We start from the raw sequence: 19,033 nt of genomic DNA, 5'->3' as shown, positions 1-19,033 counted from the left end.
ACAATAAATAAATGAAGCAATTTTTGAGAAAACTCTATTAGACTTCAAAAATAATTTGAAGCATTATTACATAAACAAACCCCGTCACCGAATTCAAGGGAATTTTTGTTTTCAAAAGTATGTGGACGGATTCCTTGGCCAGTATAGAACAAATCTTGCAATAATGTCTCTATTGGAAGATTTGATGCACTATTCTAAGAGTTTCGGCTGCAAGTCGTACAAACTGAACATTTTCAAGACAACACAAACTTTGAAAGAACATTAAACGAACCAGGAAAAAATATTTATTAACCGAAAAACAAGTGATGTGTATAATACCTTACATTCTTCTTTGATTCGGACGGACAAAAACTATATTTTTAGATATTGCATTCCAAATCTTTATTATCGCCTTAAAAATAGCCAGTGAGCCAATACAAGCATGCCAACGCTTAATCCAAATGTCCTTACACTAGTAATAAGCATCATATGGGATGACCTCAGTGCTTTCAGCAAAGTTTGTTTTTTTGTTTCAATTTTGCCGTCGTAATGAAAGTAGTGGAGGGTCTTCAGTTACATTTTCAAGCACTACTATTTCTCTGATGTTAACATGACGATTTTCAAGCTTCGTTTATTTCGTTTTTCGATGTTACCGTCATTAGCACAGATAGATGAACGACTATTGAAGCAAGTTTTCAATGACTTCACGATCTTCACTGAACGTTTTATGCCACTAAAATACTTGTGTTCGAAATGAAATGACCTTCCAAAATAGAGGAGAAAGAAAGAGGTCCCGCATTTACTATAGAAAGATTCCATACACTGGATACAAGTACAAATAGCTATGATAATCAAATATAAATAGGTACTTATCTCGGTGGAATTTATTGTATTGATACCTATTTGCTTCTTTTAATTAATTGTTTCCATTTCTTAATTAGTGTTAATACTTCACATTTTGCTGTAGAGTCAAGACACTTTACCAAAACATCCTGTTTAAATATCGCTTTTGTTGGGATATTAAACATATTGTCATCCATCGCCCCAATTTTCGAATTTCTTTCAAGCGCTTTCAAATTATTGGTGAATTGTTACTGATTTGCACCCAAGGTATAAAGAAGAAAAGGTGCCGATCAGCTGTCAAACCAAATTTTCTGTTCGTGTGACGTAGTTTGGAAGTGAGACCTGAGTTAGGGATTCTAAAGAGCAAGACCAAGTAGTTCGTTTTAGTTTTCACAAAATCGAATTTACAAAGAGCTCCATAATCCCCATATCTAATACAACTCCATAGTACATTTCTGCGGCAGGTGTATATATGTATGTACATAGATAAGCGAGCATATGCTAGTACTACTTTGAATATTGCTTATATACATCCTCATGTATGTATGTTGATACAAACACACCTATTCTTAATCTTACTCTGCAGTTATTTAGCGAAGAACGAAATTACGTGTACATAAAGGTTCGTTTAAATATCCAATTTGCTGACATGCAATAAATTTTGCAATAAAACAACAACAACACATTTTCATAAAATGTTTTTGAGGTCAACGATAATGCAACGGAAAACAGAAGGGCATTGCGCTTCCATGGAAGTACTGAAGAAGGAAGAACCGACTTCACTCACTAAATACATAGGCGCCTTCACTGCGCCGTTGAAGAAGCTAAGGAGACAGCAAGCCTAGAAGGTGCAAACAAAACGTGAACAAGTTAAGTGTGCTGACGAGGCACAAAGCAAGTGTTACCTGTGTAAGTGTGTAAGTAAGCAAGCAAATAGTACCAAAATACGTGTGAGTACGCATGTAAATATGCTTATGCTATGGCATTTTGCTAGGTTGCCAATGGACACGTAAAGGCCAATAGAAGAGCGTTCAGCTGCTTGGCTTTGCAATAATAGCATGAAATTACAAAATATATATTTTTATAGTTATGCGCTTTTACAGAACAAACAATAAAAACCATCATACACCACAAACTGTGCAACAACTAAAGCTGTAATCACAGAAAGACAGCGGCGCAGACAACTATAATTGGAACTCAAAATGTTCTTATAATTATAAATTGACAAAATTTAGTGGCACACGTGAAATATTAAATAAAAATAGAGGTAGTTTGTATGACAACTTTATGCTATAGTGGTCCAGTTCAGACAATTGAGCAGCTTTTTGGACAAGAGAGGATGTGTGAAAAATTTCAGAACGATATTTCAAAAGCTGGGGGACTAGATCGCTTATTTAGAGACGAGTAGGCGAACAGACATACATACGTACTTGTGTATACTATATGTATATGATATGTATACTATACATACATATATTTTAGAGTCTCCGATATTTCCCTTGGGAGGTTGCAAATTCCTTGACAAACTAAATAAACCCTGTTCAGGGGATAAAAAGAAAATCAATATATTCCTATTTTTTTTTTTTTTTTATTTTTATACATATGCACACATCTTTATTCAAGTGTCGGTGTGTTAAAATTTTGCATAAATATGAGTATGTAAGATTTTCTTGAAGAGATTCTTTTAGCTTTATATGACCGTTCCTCTATGATGTTGATGTTAACGTAATATGGTAGTCCGTAGGTTCAGAATATTCTGCAATGCAGGCGGAGTGGTTAAGTACCGTGTTATTGGCGTGTTAGCCTTTCTCAAGAGGAACAGACTAGCCTACACAAGATGTATAGTAAAAGGAATGGGATAGAAAACACAAAAAGAATTATGAAAAGTGGCAAAATGTACTTTGTTTTTGTGAGAAGCAGTTGCATGACTCATCAATGTTGTAATGTTTAACAACGGCTCCACTCCAAGGCTACAAAAAATCATTGATTGATAAAACAGGTCGAAACGAAAATAAAGAAGAAGCTGAATATGAAATATACATATTTTTTTAATTTTACTTTTTTTACTATAATCCGCTAATATTCTATCTAAAAAACTTGATCCTCCGTTAACATAACGAACTATAATAGTCTAAAATCATAACTTGAGGGCACTATGGCATGCTCTTAACAGATTTGGGGTTGGTGTTTTTGAACACCTTTTGACTTTGATATTTCAAGTATGATCAAAAAATATTTCCACCTGATTCTATTGAGATAACTCACGCATGAAATTATATCTGGATAAGGAGAGAGCATGGAACCGATTTTAGTAATTTGTTGATTTAAAAAATTATTTTTAAAGTATTATAGTTATGTAGCACTAGCGGCTTCGCTACGTACAAAATTAAGCAATAGAAGAATTTTATTTTAACATAAAATTCATTTATTCGAAAAAAAATGCTTTATTAATTGCTAGGTACCTTAAAACTTAATTGTAATCGTTGGAATAAAAATGGCATAACAGTTGGAATCTTATGGATACGCGATATCGTAATACTTCTCCTTTTGATTTAGCAGTTAAGATCGCAGCTTCAATAAATTTGGCAACAACTTTTTCACTGCTAACAGCAACAGGTTCCCAGAGTATAATAATTTTTGCAGAATAAAAATATGTCATTTGAAATGTCGAATTACAATTGTTGAACATGACTGAAAAAAATTATTGAATGCAATCTCACTTTGTCAATCCAATGTATGAGCGCACACTATCATCAATCTGACTGTTGTAATTAAAAGTAGTACGCATTATTTGAGCTAAAATTGGACGACGCATTCGTGATCGCCGTGCAGGATTCAGTACAAGTACCGGGTCAACAGCTTTATTTCGTGCCGTTCGAAAGATTTGGTTTGGATAGGTGAGCMCGTTCTTAAGTTATAATTTGCTTTTCGGGAAAAATGTTTTGCACTTAGTTTTGGGGGAGCACGCCGCTTAATGGACAGGCGTGTATTGAACTCATATTTGTCATTGAAATTTCAATACTTTTATCGTTTAGTGTATATACACACATATGAATGCAAATGTGTGTGTGTATGTAAATACCAGTGCATTACTCTGCGCATTCCTGTGTATCTTTGGACATGTGTTGGTATAATGAACACAAGTACGACTATTTACAAAGTGCCGCTCTATCGGCGGTCAATTTGATGTGGCAAGAAGTATGAAAAACTCTTAACCGCAAATAAGAAATTGAGAAGCATGCGTGCGGCCGGGGTCAGCCGTGTGTTCGGTAGAGATCAATCAAAGATCGTACGAATATCATTATATGTAAGTTCCCAACGGTGGTAATCTTGTTAAGGAAAGGGTTAACAATGTACAGTAAGAACAAAAAGTGATTACTCGCCTATGCCCATAGGAACCCATCAAGTTTACATACTTATGTGTGCGAGTATATGTTTATGGCTACTCCATCAGATAGTATCCGATTTCCTTTCACTGTACACAGCTTGCGCTTGACTTGCTTCGGCAAAGCGTGCTTGTGAGCCATTACTCCACAATCGGTCGGGCAACCGCCTGTGTGGATCGTTTCGCACACGTGCAAATTGACACAGGACACACTGATTTATTTGTAACCAGCTGCCATCTGCTTAGTGGTTTTCAGTGAAATGCTACACTTTCCGCTAATGAGTTTTAATATTCTCCGATCTACAACAACAACGCATGTGTAATTACTTATGTATGTGCGCATGAAGAAAACGCATTAATAGCTTATAGTATTTAAATGAATATTGCACTCACCTATTTTTGGCAGCAGCAGCTCGATCCCTCTGCCTCCGGTTTTTGAACCAGTTCCCCACTTGAGTTGGATTGAGGCCGGTTGCTTTCGCTAATTCACGCTTTTTTGTCGGATTCGGATACGGATCCTGAAGGTACCACTCACGCAGCAAACTTCGCGTTCGCTCCTTAAAGCAATGTGTCTTTTGTTCACCATCCCAGATCGTAGGTGGTAGAGGAAACTTCTTTCGCACTCGGTATTTATCCACAGGACCTAGACAAGAAACCACAAAAAAATTATTTATAGGGATAATACATTTTTGGAATTTTACTAACTTCCATTAGGCACCAAAAATTAAATTTTCTTATTTATTTTAGTTCGAATAATCTAAAACTGTTCCAACATCTGATACTGTTCATTCATTGTATGAGCATGCTCACAAAACATTGATGCTACAGAGCAAATATATTTGACATTTATCGATATTGGCATATAATCATCGATGAAGAAAATGTTTTGGTAATAATCTCGATTTTTTAAGACACTCTGAAATTATACTTTTTCACATAAAAGGACTTTTTTAGTAAGCCAACATTTTGTAAAAAATTTTTACTGGTCTTTCGATCATTTATAATTATAATAATTTACGAAATAATTGATCACTCATTGTTTGACAAAACTGAAAGACTTTGAACCTTATTAAGTTACTTAGATAGAGATTCAGATAGATTCATAAGGTACCTCACAAGCAATTAGTTAGTTAAAAATATTGACCGATATTTGCGATATTAAGTCCGATGGAAGTTCGCAAATCTTTCTATTAGGTTTATGGGGACTTAGGGAGTTATTAATCCGATTCAAACCATTTCTGACACACGGGATATTATTATCAGATAAGGATTCTCTCAGAAATTCTGTATAATTTCTCAGAGCCTTATTGGTATTCTCGATAAAATTTCCGTAATAGAAACCGGGGTACATATATTAGATACCTGACTGTGTGAACAGTTTTGGACCGATATAGCTAATTTTCGGTCATAAGCTGACATACTTAAAATGCAAATCGTCCAAATTTGACATCAGCTCCTATAGAGCCACCCCATACTTCTTGGGTGTACAATTTTATGTTTATGACGCATTTATTTATTGATTTTTTGTGCTTTTGGAAGTTTTTAACATAACCGTTATATCCATCTTAACAATATCGATAGGGGTGTTTAAGGGATTTGGTCTGAGCGAATTTGTTTATGAAAGCTTAAGTAGTTTAGGGCCCACATTTCCAAATTTTTTAGCCCAGTTTTACAGTTGCGGGCATATTCTTCTGGGTCCCCTTTATGTGATGAATGCCGGTTTTGAAAAATTAAATACCGAATACCAGCCGAAATACATATATAAAACGGTAAAATATGAAGGTGTAGATATCATGGTTTGGAAGTTCCTTTTTGGGCAAGGTGCTGGCCTCATTGTCAACATAGCATTGATTTTTAACCTGCTCTGACGTACTTTTTTGGCTTCGGCTCACTTTTGCCACGATATTCAGCTTAAACACATGATTCCTGGGACGTAAACATACATATGTATATCCAAGACTAATTCTCCGTAATGATACGTTTCATGACATTGTGGTAGTCGGAAAACAGTGTTGCACATACGTTAACGCGACGGTGTTTTTAAAAGAATTTATATAATTTGGAACCAATCGTGCCTTCACTTTTATTAGGTCCAAATGATCGTTTAAAATGGTTTTCATTGATCCTTCCGATAATCCAACATGACAGTAAGTACTAAGGAACCAAATAATTTATTTTATTGACGTGTTGTTCATCGGTTGATGTTGATGGCCGTTCTGGACGTGGTTCATCGTCAACACGTTCTCGGCCCTCTTTGAAGAATCAAAACCACTTACTCACGACAAACAATTATCACCGAAGGCCTTTTTAACATTCTCAATGTTTTCAACAGAAATTTGACTCCGCACACAAAATTTAAAGGAACTTCTTTGTTAAAACATTTCTCTCATCGTAATAATCGCCGAATGTACTTTATGTACTTCAGAAAGACAAGCATTCTCTACACACTAATGATTATTTTGATATGACATTTGACACAGATCTCACTGACAGTCTCCGAAATGCACAATTCCGATTTCTTTGGCGCCACGATCTGAAGGTAAAGGAAAGAKGAAGTCCTTCTGATAAAAAATTTATTGGGTTATACCGCAAACGTCTGATTTACGAGATATTCGATTTTAAAGTTCAAACATTTCCAAAAATCAAACATTTCCACAAGCTATTCCACTACTTTTTCTACCCTTTTCACATCAAATTTATTTTATTATACTGTAAATATTTAAACAAATTCACATTTTACACTTTTTACAAACATAATAAGAAATTTAAAAAATTACCCTTTACACTCGTAGTGGGCATCATTTATGTGCTAACAATTATGAGGAAATGGATCGCTGCTGTATGATATAAGACAATTCGCGGAAATTTCTCGTTTTCGCTAAAATTCCTTTTTTCATGTATATAGATATTTTCTTATTTAAATATAATAAACAAATAAGTAATATTTTATATAATATAATAATATTACGTAATAAAATAATAAAATGCTTAGGTTACACTGGCTCTTGGCTGAAAACAACGCAGAAAGGATTACTACGCGAAAGTACTTCAGTTATAGCTTGAAAAATGTTGGAAAGAATTTTTATATTTTTAAGGTCCATATACAGCTCTTAAATAATTACTCAAGAAAAAAATTCTTGACGTAGTCAAGTAATTATGACTGCTGGTTACGCATTGTGAATAATCCTTATTAGAAGAGTAAGAGAAAATAAACTTATGTGTGTAAGTACGTAAATATCTTCATAGTGATTTAAGGAATGTGATTGATGATTGATAAGTTTTATACAACATTTCAATATCTATATATTATATATAAAAGAAAGATATGTTAGTTACACCATTTATAACTCAAGAATGGCTGAACCGACTTGGTTGAAAATTGCTGGGGACATAGCTTAGAACCAGGGTAAGGATACCTTTCAACTCTTTATGTTAGTATCCAATACAACTCATAAATACAAAAATCATATTTTAAATCATAAACATTTGTTCAAAATTCATGTTTGTGGGAATCAATACAATATATGTATACGTACAATTTTAAACAGATTCTTCCTCAAAAATTATACAATTTCTAAGTATTTGGAATAGAAGAAAAGAACTGCAACCAAATAAGCAGTGAAAAAGATTATATATTATACCACGTGCATCCCAAAAGACTGATGTCAAACCCATTCCAGCCGACTTTTTCGTCTTTCTACGCCTGAGGACCGGTTCATGATGTGCAGTCCACTAGAATGGCCGTCGATTGGACTCCAGTGGGAAATGATGGAGCAATGTTTCTATCACCGATGCAAAAGTTCGGTTTTATTCCGATTAGAGAGCACTTAAACACTTCTCAGAATCAGTTATTCGTTGTTTTTGTTGGATTATGAACTTGCGAGGCATCTACTTTGCTCATTTCGACTGTTTCCAGTTTAGCAAATATCTTTTCAGCGGTGGATTTCTCTGAGCTCAAATTCAACAGTATTTTCCCCCAAAAGGCGATGTTTTATTAACAACCGAAATGCTTTATGATTCATTTTTTTGTAACTAACACAATTTACTTCACAAAAATTCTATATCTCTTTAACTAATAGTTATAATCCAACTAACAGCAATCATATAGATGGTAGTAGTAGTATTATCTATGTATTAGCCACAGTGAAGCGTGGACGGGTCCTCTAGTGAACTATATTTCATAATAATGATATTAAATAATCGTAGCATCTATTTATTGATTACTTTGATTTGCCTTCAAGAAACAATTGTTGATTTCATGTGTTTTCGCAAAACCAGGATTATTTCGCATTTTATTGAAAAAATGTATAAGTATTAAAAATTAGTGCTAGATTTCTTTAGAGTTGCTTACTAGCACAAGAAAATTTTCACACGAAACCGAACGTTTTTTTATGAAGTTTTTACATTGATATGTGGATTCTTTCGTAAAAAAAAAGTCGAGTCTTTAGATGAGCGTAATCGGACCACTGCCACTAGGGCCGGATTTAAATTTTTGCCGCCCTTGGGCACTGGAAAAAATGCCGCCCCGTCACTGAAATTTCACTCAAAATTATATATAATACTTCAGTATAATATAAAAAATATATGTTCTTGTTCTTAAAACTACAAATTTGCATTATAATAATTTTTTTCACAGGCAAACACGCCTGACTTTTTGAATTGCAAACTGGTCGATTAAATCTCCACAATCTCACAATCTACTATGCACTCATTGTAGAACGTAAGTAGTTTTTAGCTCTTTTCAAACAAGAAAACGATCGTTCTGCGCTACAGTTTGTTACAGTTAAAGTAATAAATATTCGATATGCAATTTCTACGTTCGGAAACTCTGTATAAAGGTCGTTTGCACGCAAAAGTTTCAGAATATGGCAAGCTGAATTTTGTTCCATCTTTTTTTCAGTCCAATAAGCATGAAAATTCATAAATTCGTCCTCCAATTCTGATCAGATCTGAAGAATAAACATTTTGTAAATGTTTAGCTCGGTTACGAATCTCTCTATTATAAAAACTGCCAAATTCAATAATAACTGAGAACTTTTCATGAATCTTTTCATATGCAACACATCTTCTTCGCAATTCAGAATCTAGATTATCAAGAATGACATTGAAAGTGTTGACTCTAAAGTGGTATCGACCTGACAGTTCTACATCTCCATACCGTGATTCGTCAGCAAGTAATTTTCTCTTTCTTTTTCGTCGTTTTATGTTATTTTATCTCTGAAATATTTAAAGCAGTTTTTTCTTAGATTTCGAATTCATTTCTCGTATCAGCAACAACTTAAAATCTATATTTATCGCTGCATCCTGAAGTTCGCTTCCATGACGAATGTTCTGAAGTTAAAGTAGAACATGCTGTCAAAATGTACTATTATTCTATTAACCTAATAATACCAATAAATAATAAATATACATTATACATATCGATAAATAAGTCATTTTTATACTTGGAAAAATATGTAACTTTAAAAGATTGTCGCAACAAACCTTCATAATCTAAATTCGTACAATCTCTACTACTAGATTTTGAATTTTGTATTACATACACAGGCCGATCGCCACGCGTCTATATGTAGCATGTATGTATATATGTACATATATATGCATATTTTGGCTTTAAGGAGTTCATCATGAAATAGTTCAATTTCTACGCACGTGCTTATGTACTTTGATATAAAATACATATGTATATAGAAAATATACATACATATGTATGTATATAAATTATATGCAGAGTCTTATGTATGCATAATTTTTCTCATTTAACACTGAAAATGATCAGTTCGGTTATTTTCCTGCCCCTGATGTTAAGTGGTGAAACACGCTTATCCAAAACAGTAAATAGCCCAAAATTGAAATATCCCTAAATTTTCTACATCGTGAACCTTCTCTATAAATATATATAATAAGTTCTCTGCTATTACTTTTTTAAAATTAATTCGATGCTTCCCATTTGACAGCTGTCAACTGACAGCTCACTTTTTTTGTGCTTTCCAAATTTTGCCGCACGAGAAAATTTGCCGCCTTGGGCACTAGCCCCGACTGCCCCTAGTGTAAATCCACTACTGACTGCCACGCTCACAAATCGCCATTAACCGAAAACATATAAAGTGCCATAACTAAAAACTAATTTAAGATATGAAGCTGTAATTTGGTACAGAGCGCCTCGGTAGCACCCGTGTATAAAAAATTTTGAAAATGGGGCGTGGTCACGCCTTCTAACAAGTTTAATGTACCTATCTCCTAAACCACTTAAGCTACAATAACCAATTTACTGAGTACAAATTTTATAAGAACTTTTACCAACAGTGGATGAAATCGCAGGTAACCCCGCTCAGTCCCCATATAACGCTATTGTAAAAAACTACTTAAAGCGCGACAAATCAATATCTAAATAGGCCAGAGACATTAAATTTTACCACCGAGATTGTATGAGAGATCTTTATGGGAGCCGGTTTGAAACGAACGAAGGGTGTGGCACCGTCCACTTTTTGGTGAAATCCTATATCTCGTCACCCGTCCAACCGATTTCATCAAAATTTAGTATGTGACATTCCTATGTCCCATTGTGAAAATGGACGAAATCGGACAACAACAATATCTACTTCCCTTGTAACACAATTTTAAATTCCTTTTGATTCCTTCAGTTGCTAGTCCATAAATCAAGAAGAAATTAATATAACGGGATAAAACTTTGCACGAATAATGTCTTTTGTATATGCCAACTTATGACGAAAAATTGTTTAAATCCAAAAAAACTGTTCAAGCCTCTAGATACCGAATATTTAGATCCCGGGACCTATAGTAGATTTTTGATTAAAAATGTCGGGCAATGTGTGATACAAGCATATACATATAACTAAAAGTAAGGGATAATCCTTAACTTATAATGGTGGACTTTAGGACCAATACTTTCCTTAGCCCCCATATACTTAATATTAAAGATTTTCAAACTTTAGGGTGACTTTGTACCGCATATATCACCCAATATGTGAGTTATCCCAATGAAAATAAAAGAGCGTGTTTTATTCATAACAGTGTATTTGTGTGCCTAAAATATATAAATTTAAAATAAAACTTGGTCTATCCCCTTTATGACTAATATCAAGATTTTCGAACATTTCCCTGACTTTGATTCTTGTGAGTTGCAAGAGTATAAAAAGTTTGGTTGCACCCGAACTTAGCCATTCGTTACTTGTTTGTTTTGTTTTTCTCTTTATTTTTGCACAGCTAAACTTTCAAAGCTGATGTATGTTAAGGGGCGACAAGAAATTTTCTCGCCTTTTGCGGTAACAAATGTAAGTATCTTTCGAAAATGTATAATTCTGTTAAATTTTTCGTAATATTAGTATTTTAATTGAAAGAAGCAGATATTTATTTCCTTAATAAATTGTCTCTGTGTATTTTACGTATTTGTATTCGTGTTGTTTCGCCCTGAAGTGTGTTCGTCGATCTTCCATAGAGTAAATGTTATAATATGTTCGAACCGACAGTGAAAACATGTTTTCGTGGGAAAAATTGGGTTTCGCACAAAAACTTGTGTTTTCATCCATGTAAAATCTGTCAAACGAAAACACAGTTTTCGCTGAAAACTACTTGAAAACTTACATTCCACTCATTATAATCGGTGCCTCTAGTTTATCGATGTTTGTGGAAGACATCTCTTGCCGGCCCTAAATTGTCACTTGATATTTGTTTAGATTACACATACAAATACAGCTGTCGCTTGATATTCTCATATGAGGGCGATTCTCTTGCTCTTGCAAAACCTTGCACCGTGCAGAAATTGCAGGATTTTCCCTTTGGTGCAACGGCATAACAACAAACACACGCAGAAAATTCATTGCAATGGCTGTAAAATATGTCAGACCAAAACCCATGTTTATTTTCCTGTCATCATATATCGCTAGATTCTGCAATGGGTGCTCTCTTGGCCTTGCATAATTCAGTATAGAATTTTAGCATTTTATGTCATCGTGCAATCTTGCAAGAGCAAGATAGACAAATGTGTTTTCAATGTCGGTCCGAACATAGTATTCGTAAAACTATATTCTAAGTAGTTTTCCCAAATTTCAAAGATTTTGTTTTTTAGCTGTTTTTAGTTTGCCGCAAATGGAAAAAACAAAGAATCTTTCTTCAGTTTAAAACTATGCTTGTGTTTGGTAGAAAAGTGGAGAACTAGTCATTTAAATACTGCAAGACGGACCCTCAAGTGGAAAAGTTGTTGACCATTTTAAGTAAATTAGAACTTCTATACTCTTCAGCATATTACCGAACAACTTCAACGCTATGAGGTTCGAAGCATTAACGATTAAATGACACATCATCCATTAATATATGTGACCTGGTCTACGGAAAGGGGGCTTAGGTGTCAAAAAATCAATTTTCACTTTTTAGTTGATTTCGATGGAAGATGAGCTGCTTTTTTTTTACCAGCTGTTTCCCAAAAAACTAGTTTTCGCACGTTAGCTCCCTTTTCGTAGACCAGGTCACATATAATTATAACTACGGTAGCTACATACCTAGTGATCGGCCGCGCAATTTTTCCGCTTCAATGTAGTGGGCTTCGAGCCACATTGCTTGTAATTTGCCATAAGAGGCTTTTGTAAATTTATGATTTTCTATTATTGCATAAAGCTCCCTGCAAAGAAAGGAAAATATCATTGATGGGCAATAAATTATAAAGAACATTCGTAATTAATAAGTAAAATATAATAATATTCTTAAGCATAAAAAATGTTATTTACAATTATTACATGTGATAACCATTTCACATGTCCCTCGCATCACTCAAACGAAGACATTGGGATTTGAGATCTGCTATGGCAGAATTAAACCTATTCGACCTTGAGGCAATGCCCGAGATTGCATTTTACCTTAACCAAAATGGAATTAGCGATATTCCTTCCGAGTAAAGCGCCTAATTTTGGGAGATTTATAGGTTGTAAATATTCAATCATTACATTTACATTTTATACTCCTAGTTTTGTAATCCAATCCAAATGGACAGTATAGTTGGGCAGTATAGTATTGAGGAATACAATAACTCTTGATATACATATGTATGTATAACAATATTTTGTATTTCGTCAGTCCATTTGACTCACTTTCAAGAAAAGTATCTATCAGAACCATAGATTAAAGCTAATAATTAACAAAAAAAAATGTTTTCGAATTTACATATTTTCGCTTGTGAAATTAAAAATTGTATTTATTAGTTAAACAATTTGCAGCACTGATCAGAAAATTGGATATATTTAACTTCTGCTACCTGGCACACAACAGGAGACCGAACGGTAAATATGTTGCAGCAAATATGCAAAATTTTAAAATTTGTCATGGCACGCTGAGAAGTCGGATAGATAGCTAAATAAAACACCTTTTGCCGACGAATTGAAATTGACACAGAAATTATCGGTCCAATAATTACTTGGCTTAAGTAAAACTAAGATTTTGCTAGCATTGGAAATAAAGCTCAGCACTTATTTAAGAAGCTTTTTGAAGTATGCAAACTCTGATGAGATATCTCTCATTGATCGATGCATTCTAAATATGGAGGAAAACATATTTACACTTTAGTAGATCTTAAGACAACACTTTAAGATCACTTCCCGTAAGAGTACAAGTTCCTTGAATTGATTACCGTCGGCTAACATTGGCAAGCTTCCATCAATTATGTTCAAAAGTCGACTGGCCAAATGTTCAAGGGGAATGACAAAATGATTTGATTTATTTTTGGAGCGAGTTGCTACATATAATACCCAGGCTAATATAATACCAAAGGTGGGTATTTGGCATTAATCCTTTAATCATATATACAAAAAAAATAGTATGACCCACCCTAAAACTCATACATACATACATACATATAAACATACGTTAGTATATAAGTACACATTCAAATTCGATATTTTATTGCCGCTGAAACAATTTTGGCGAATGTGGCAGACTCACCCCCTGCTAGGATGTCACTCTGCGGGAGATTGTCGCATTTAGCCCAAGTACTTTTGATGAGCTTTCAAGGAAGTTTGTCATAAGTCTGTTGTTGACACCTTCTTTTATCACCTATAATTTTAAATTGCTTTCGAATCATATTTAAAAATGAAGTGTACGTATGTATATTATTAAATTTGAAACTATTTGGTGCCGTAAGTCTACCATGTTGTGGGTATAGCCAGGTAATTAAAGGTACATTTAGGAGCAAGTTTTTCGAGTACATTTTGGTGTTGTTAAATATCGAATTTCATTATTATTTCTATTATTATTATCTCGATACGCCTTTGCAATTCAAAAGTAAGTAAATAGTCAGTTAAATATTTATATTTTTTTGTCACATTGTTACATAAATAAACAGTGAGGACAGGAAATAACATTTTTGCAGACCAGTGTTATCTGTTACTTTAGCCGTCTACGGTTGGTTTTTTCTCTAATCAGATAAGATTACAATATTTCAGTGTGGAATATTATTATTATACCCTGAACAGGGTGAGACATCAATCGGAAAATTTGCAAATATCCTTTTCCCTCCCAAAGAGCTGCTCATTTGTCGAAACCGCCGATAACGAAACACTACAGCATATAGCTGTTATACAAACTAAACGATCAGGATCAAATTCTTGTATGGACACTTTTTTATTTTTAAAGGCTATCCTAGCTTCAGTGCAGTCGAAGTTAATGTGGTCGTCAAATTTTAAAAATGACTGCATATTGACGGCAATAGTTTCCAGCATAATTATTAGGATAGCTGAGAGATATCGCCAGTGAATGCACCATTTCTTATGCATACCGAACTTCTCAAACATTCAAAGACAGATCGATACTTGGATACTTTCGAGACTTCATCGCCAAAGTTCTTATTCGCATTTTAATAGCTAAACTTCTACTGTAGCATGCAACGGTAAGCATAGCAGTGTTTTTCGGAAGCTCATTTATAGCAAGAGAAATATAATGACGCCGTAAGATAAACATTCTTACTGTTGCTTAGTACAGTGGCATTGATCAAAATCCATGTCAAATTAGCAACTATTGTCAATCTCGGCATAAAAACCTGCACATCACTTAGAATCAAGTGCTATCATAAATATAGCCACTACTGTGATATGTAGTATTTACAAGCAAATTGATTTGCGCTTAAAACAAATAAGGCACACAAGCAGCTTGAATGCCCCTCATTGCATATTCATGCACACACACACACACACACACACATGATTATGCAGGGGCAATTCATAGGAATGCTTAAGTAATTAGAGTAGTCCTGAAGTTAATTTCCATCGTATTGTTGTCGTATTATAATGGGGCAATATTCAATTATTTTAATTGTTGAACAATGAGTCCCAACTACTTCCGCCTCGTGAGTGACTCTCCTCATAAGCAAAGCACGTATGGATCTGTGTTTTGCGAATTGTGTGCTTCCAAAGCTGGAGCAAAAAGCGGTTAATGCTCGCAAAAGAATAACATTAGATCCGACCCATCCCGCAAACGCGGCGGCGACGGTTGTTCCATTGTTCGCCATGCGCCGAAATGGTTGTTTTTATTGTCAACGAGGAAAGCTGTGCAATGTTGTAGCAACGATTTTCGAGATTTCACTGTTCCAAGGCAATACTCTAAAGAATCTTAATTAGTAAATTAATAGCATTGTTTATTAATTTAAATCCATTATATTCTCATTACTGGCAAGTTCAGCAAAACACACGTTCATTTCGTTCTGATCTGCATATGTCGGGCTTGTTTTGTAGACTGCGAAGTGCCGCTGCCCTGCTGGTTCATATTCCGCCTTTTGCCTCTGGCTCCGCTTCTGCTGCGGGTATCAAGTGTCATCTCATCCATCTACAAAATGTTTAACTTACAGTCGAATTCCTCTCATTGTGGAACTTGAGTAGGGTTTGTAAAATTCAAAAAGACGGATATTTGGAAAACAATATGTTCGCGACTGCTACCAGCTTGGAAATTTATGCGGATATTTGCTTGCAGCATACACGTACAAATATACATATGCATAAGTAAAATATCTCCGCAAAAGCAGCGCTGAAAGTTTTTTAACTTAAAAAAAACTCAGAACCGGACACTCACCGTAGCAGTGTTTTTGTCCGGCTAAGCGGGCTGCCTATACTATATATGGGAGCGTGGCAAAACCTAGTACCCGAAGCTGGAACTCAGGACTATATTTCTATTGAACTAATAAATATAAGGCAATGTCAACCAGGAGTGAATGAATACCTATTATATCATTAGATTCCGTTGAACCACCGGCAACTTTGCTGTGGCCATTTTATTTTTTAAACAACTCGAAAAACGCTAAAAACTAATAAGAATTTCCAAAATCGCGTACAGAGTTTTCTTGACAGGTTATATGAAATCTTTCCCGTTGATCATAGATAATGGCCACTGTGTGCAGTCATTCGAACCTACTCATGTCCGGATATACGAACTTGTTTTTATGTGAAAAAAATAAGGAAACATCTGTCCAGTTATTGGAGATGTCCGCGTCGATTTAAATTTGCCAAATGAACGGAACAATTGCAAATGCAGGAAATATTCTACAGATCATTCCGCACAACTTTGTTAAGAAACTATTGGTCTGAAATCTGTTATGGGCTAGCGAGGCGCTTTCAAGGTTTATATAATTTGTTTCATTAGTTTTTGAGATATCTGAATGACATTCAATACATAGGGGCTCTTTGATATTGATTATTTATTGGAATCGCCATATAACTGTAACATGTTGTATCTCCCATACAACCGATTATTCAGATTTCTAATTCCTCGACTCGTCCCGATAAAGCTGAATTTTTTCAAAAAGAGTTCGATTGTGACCGAATTTAAAGCCTAAAACGCAAAGTATACCATCGATCAACCACTGTATTCATCAGATTTGGATCCGTGTATTTTTTGTTCTTCTTCCCCGAACTGAAGATACCGCTCTGTGGAACCCGTTTTCAATCAATCGAAGAGATAAAACAAAATTTGCTAAATCATCATTTATCGAAGGGATAAAACAAAATTTGCTAAAGGAGCTGAAGGCCATCATGAAAAGTGCTTATTAAAAAAGTCTTTCGAGGCCAGGAAAAAGCGTATTACATCTTTTAGGGATTACTTTGAAGGCAAAAAAATTAATAACAAAATAGTTAAATCTTTTGCATTTTATTTACAACTTCAGGTACTTTTTTTACACAAATTTTGCCTTTACAGAAAAATACTTGCTCCTTTAAAAGTGTAGAACGCAAGAGATTTAATATGCATTTTTTATATAATTGCAAAAATTACTTCATAGGGAGATGCCTTACTGCAAAGCACAAAATTTATGACAACTATAATATATCTAAAACATTTTCAGACACTAAACATATTAAGTTTTTATGCCCTCATCGAAAGACGCTTTTGATACTTAATTTGAATAGCTGGAATTTATGTATTTATTGAAATTTGTCTCACCTGAAATTTCCGACGTGATAAGCAACAACCGCTCGCGCCCTGAGTACGGCTTCACAATTCAATATTTCATGCATATTCGGCAAGGCCACCGGTAGACTCCAGAGGAAGCGCGCCAAACGCTCTATGTCCCCCGAGTCCTCCAGCGTTTTGCAGACAATTTCCACTTGTGCGGCGGAGAAGGCGAGCGTTGGCACAGCCAAGATCGGACTCGGTGCTATAATTTGGTGTGTGGGCGAGAATGTCTCTGAGGGAGGTTGCTTGCCCTCCGTCGGTCCAACGGCCATTTTATTCGTTGAATCCACTGTGAACAAATTCGCATACTATTCCAGGCCACGAATGTTTTGCAATTTTTAGCGGCGGTAAGTGTAACAAAAGCTATAACAATAACTACAAATCCGCTATGCTCTCGAACTTCTCACACCGATTTGAAGTTAAATATAAAATACACACATACATGTGTCAATTACAGCACACAAACTTTATAAATTTGCATTCAGTTCATTAAACACAATAAAAAATCAATTGGATCGATTGTGTCGATTTCCAGCTGATGAAAGGACACCACACTTCATTTCTCATGGACACTTTTAGCTGTGAATTTAAATAAGATTTCGAATATTTAGACAATCTCCCTTTGTTTAACTCAATTCACAACACATTTGGAACTCGCATAAAAATTCGTTTTTACATTTTAAATAATCTGAAATAATTTTCAACACTTTTGCTGTTCGATCGTACGAATTCACACCCAATTTCACAGTACTGCTCCGCCAGTTTGGCTTGTAGGCTGAAGCTATTATCTGAACCGTTTCGACGTGGCGTATGGCCTGCGAATTAATCCACGGCTAAGTGTAAGATCTCGCAGGCAATCGGAACCGGATAGGACATTGATGCTACCGCGGTTTATTCACTACACTCCGAATCGATCAGTGCTACTTTGGCGACGGGGTTATTGCGCGTCCACGCGTAGGTATGCTTTGCAAGTAGGCGAATGCCAATTAACTGCCACCGCTTCTGCGTTTGTGATAGCCACTGTCACTGGTGGTGCCGCTGCTACCGTTGTGTTGCTACCGATGCTGCCAATACGGCAGCTGCTCCCGTTGTTGCCGTAGCTGCTGCGGCGACGCCTGCGTGTAAATTATCGGACTCGTTTCACCAAACTCGTTTTGCGTTTCGTATCGACGGTGCTAGCATCGAGCAGCACTCGAATCGTTGTCGTTGTCGTTGTCGCAACCGTCAACAAACAAAATCAAATAATGGCCTGTAACTGAGCTCACTACCAAGCCGACAGCGACTACCCCGATGATGAAGCTGTTTGTATTTGTTGTGCTATTGGTGGTGGAGGCGCAGAGTGGCGGAAGCAACGGCTGCGTACAATGCTAATAACAACTACAA

At 35.3% G+C, this 19,033-nt stretch overlaps 1 protein-coding gene across 1 annotated transcript in view; it reads right to left on the bottom strand.

Moving 5' to 3' along the window:
• Positions 1 to 18,764, bottom strand: part of LOC108965511 (protein Optix) — a 31,097-nt gene extending 12,333 nt beyond the window's left edge. The window contains exons 1-3 of the mRNA XM_018927986.1: positions 17,639 to 18,764; positions 12,727 to 12,845; positions 4,601 to 4,850 (exon numbers count right to left, since the gene is read on the bottom strand). Of these exons, the coding sequence (XP_018783531.1) occupies positions 4,601 to 4,850; positions 12,727 to 12,845; positions 17,639 to 17,922 (653 nt within the window). The 5' untranslated portion in view covers positions 17,923 to 18,764. The remainder of the gene's footprint in view (positions 1 to 4,600; positions 4,851 to 12,726; positions 12,846 to 17,638) is intronic.
• Between the last annotated feature and the right edge of the window lie 269 nt (positions 18,765 to 19,033).

The sequence above is a fragment of the Bactrocera latifrons genome, unplaced genomic scaffold (assembly GCF_001853355.1).
Source record: "Bactrocera latifrons isolate USDA-ARS-PBARC rearing strain unplaced genomic scaffold, ASM185335v1 scaffold_141, whole genome shotgun sequence".
Taxonomy (NCBI): domain Eukaryota; kingdom Metazoa; phylum Arthropoda; class Insecta; order Diptera; family Tephritidae; genus Bactrocera; species Bactrocera latifrons.
This window is presented reverse-complemented; position numbering and strand designations above follow the sequence as displayed.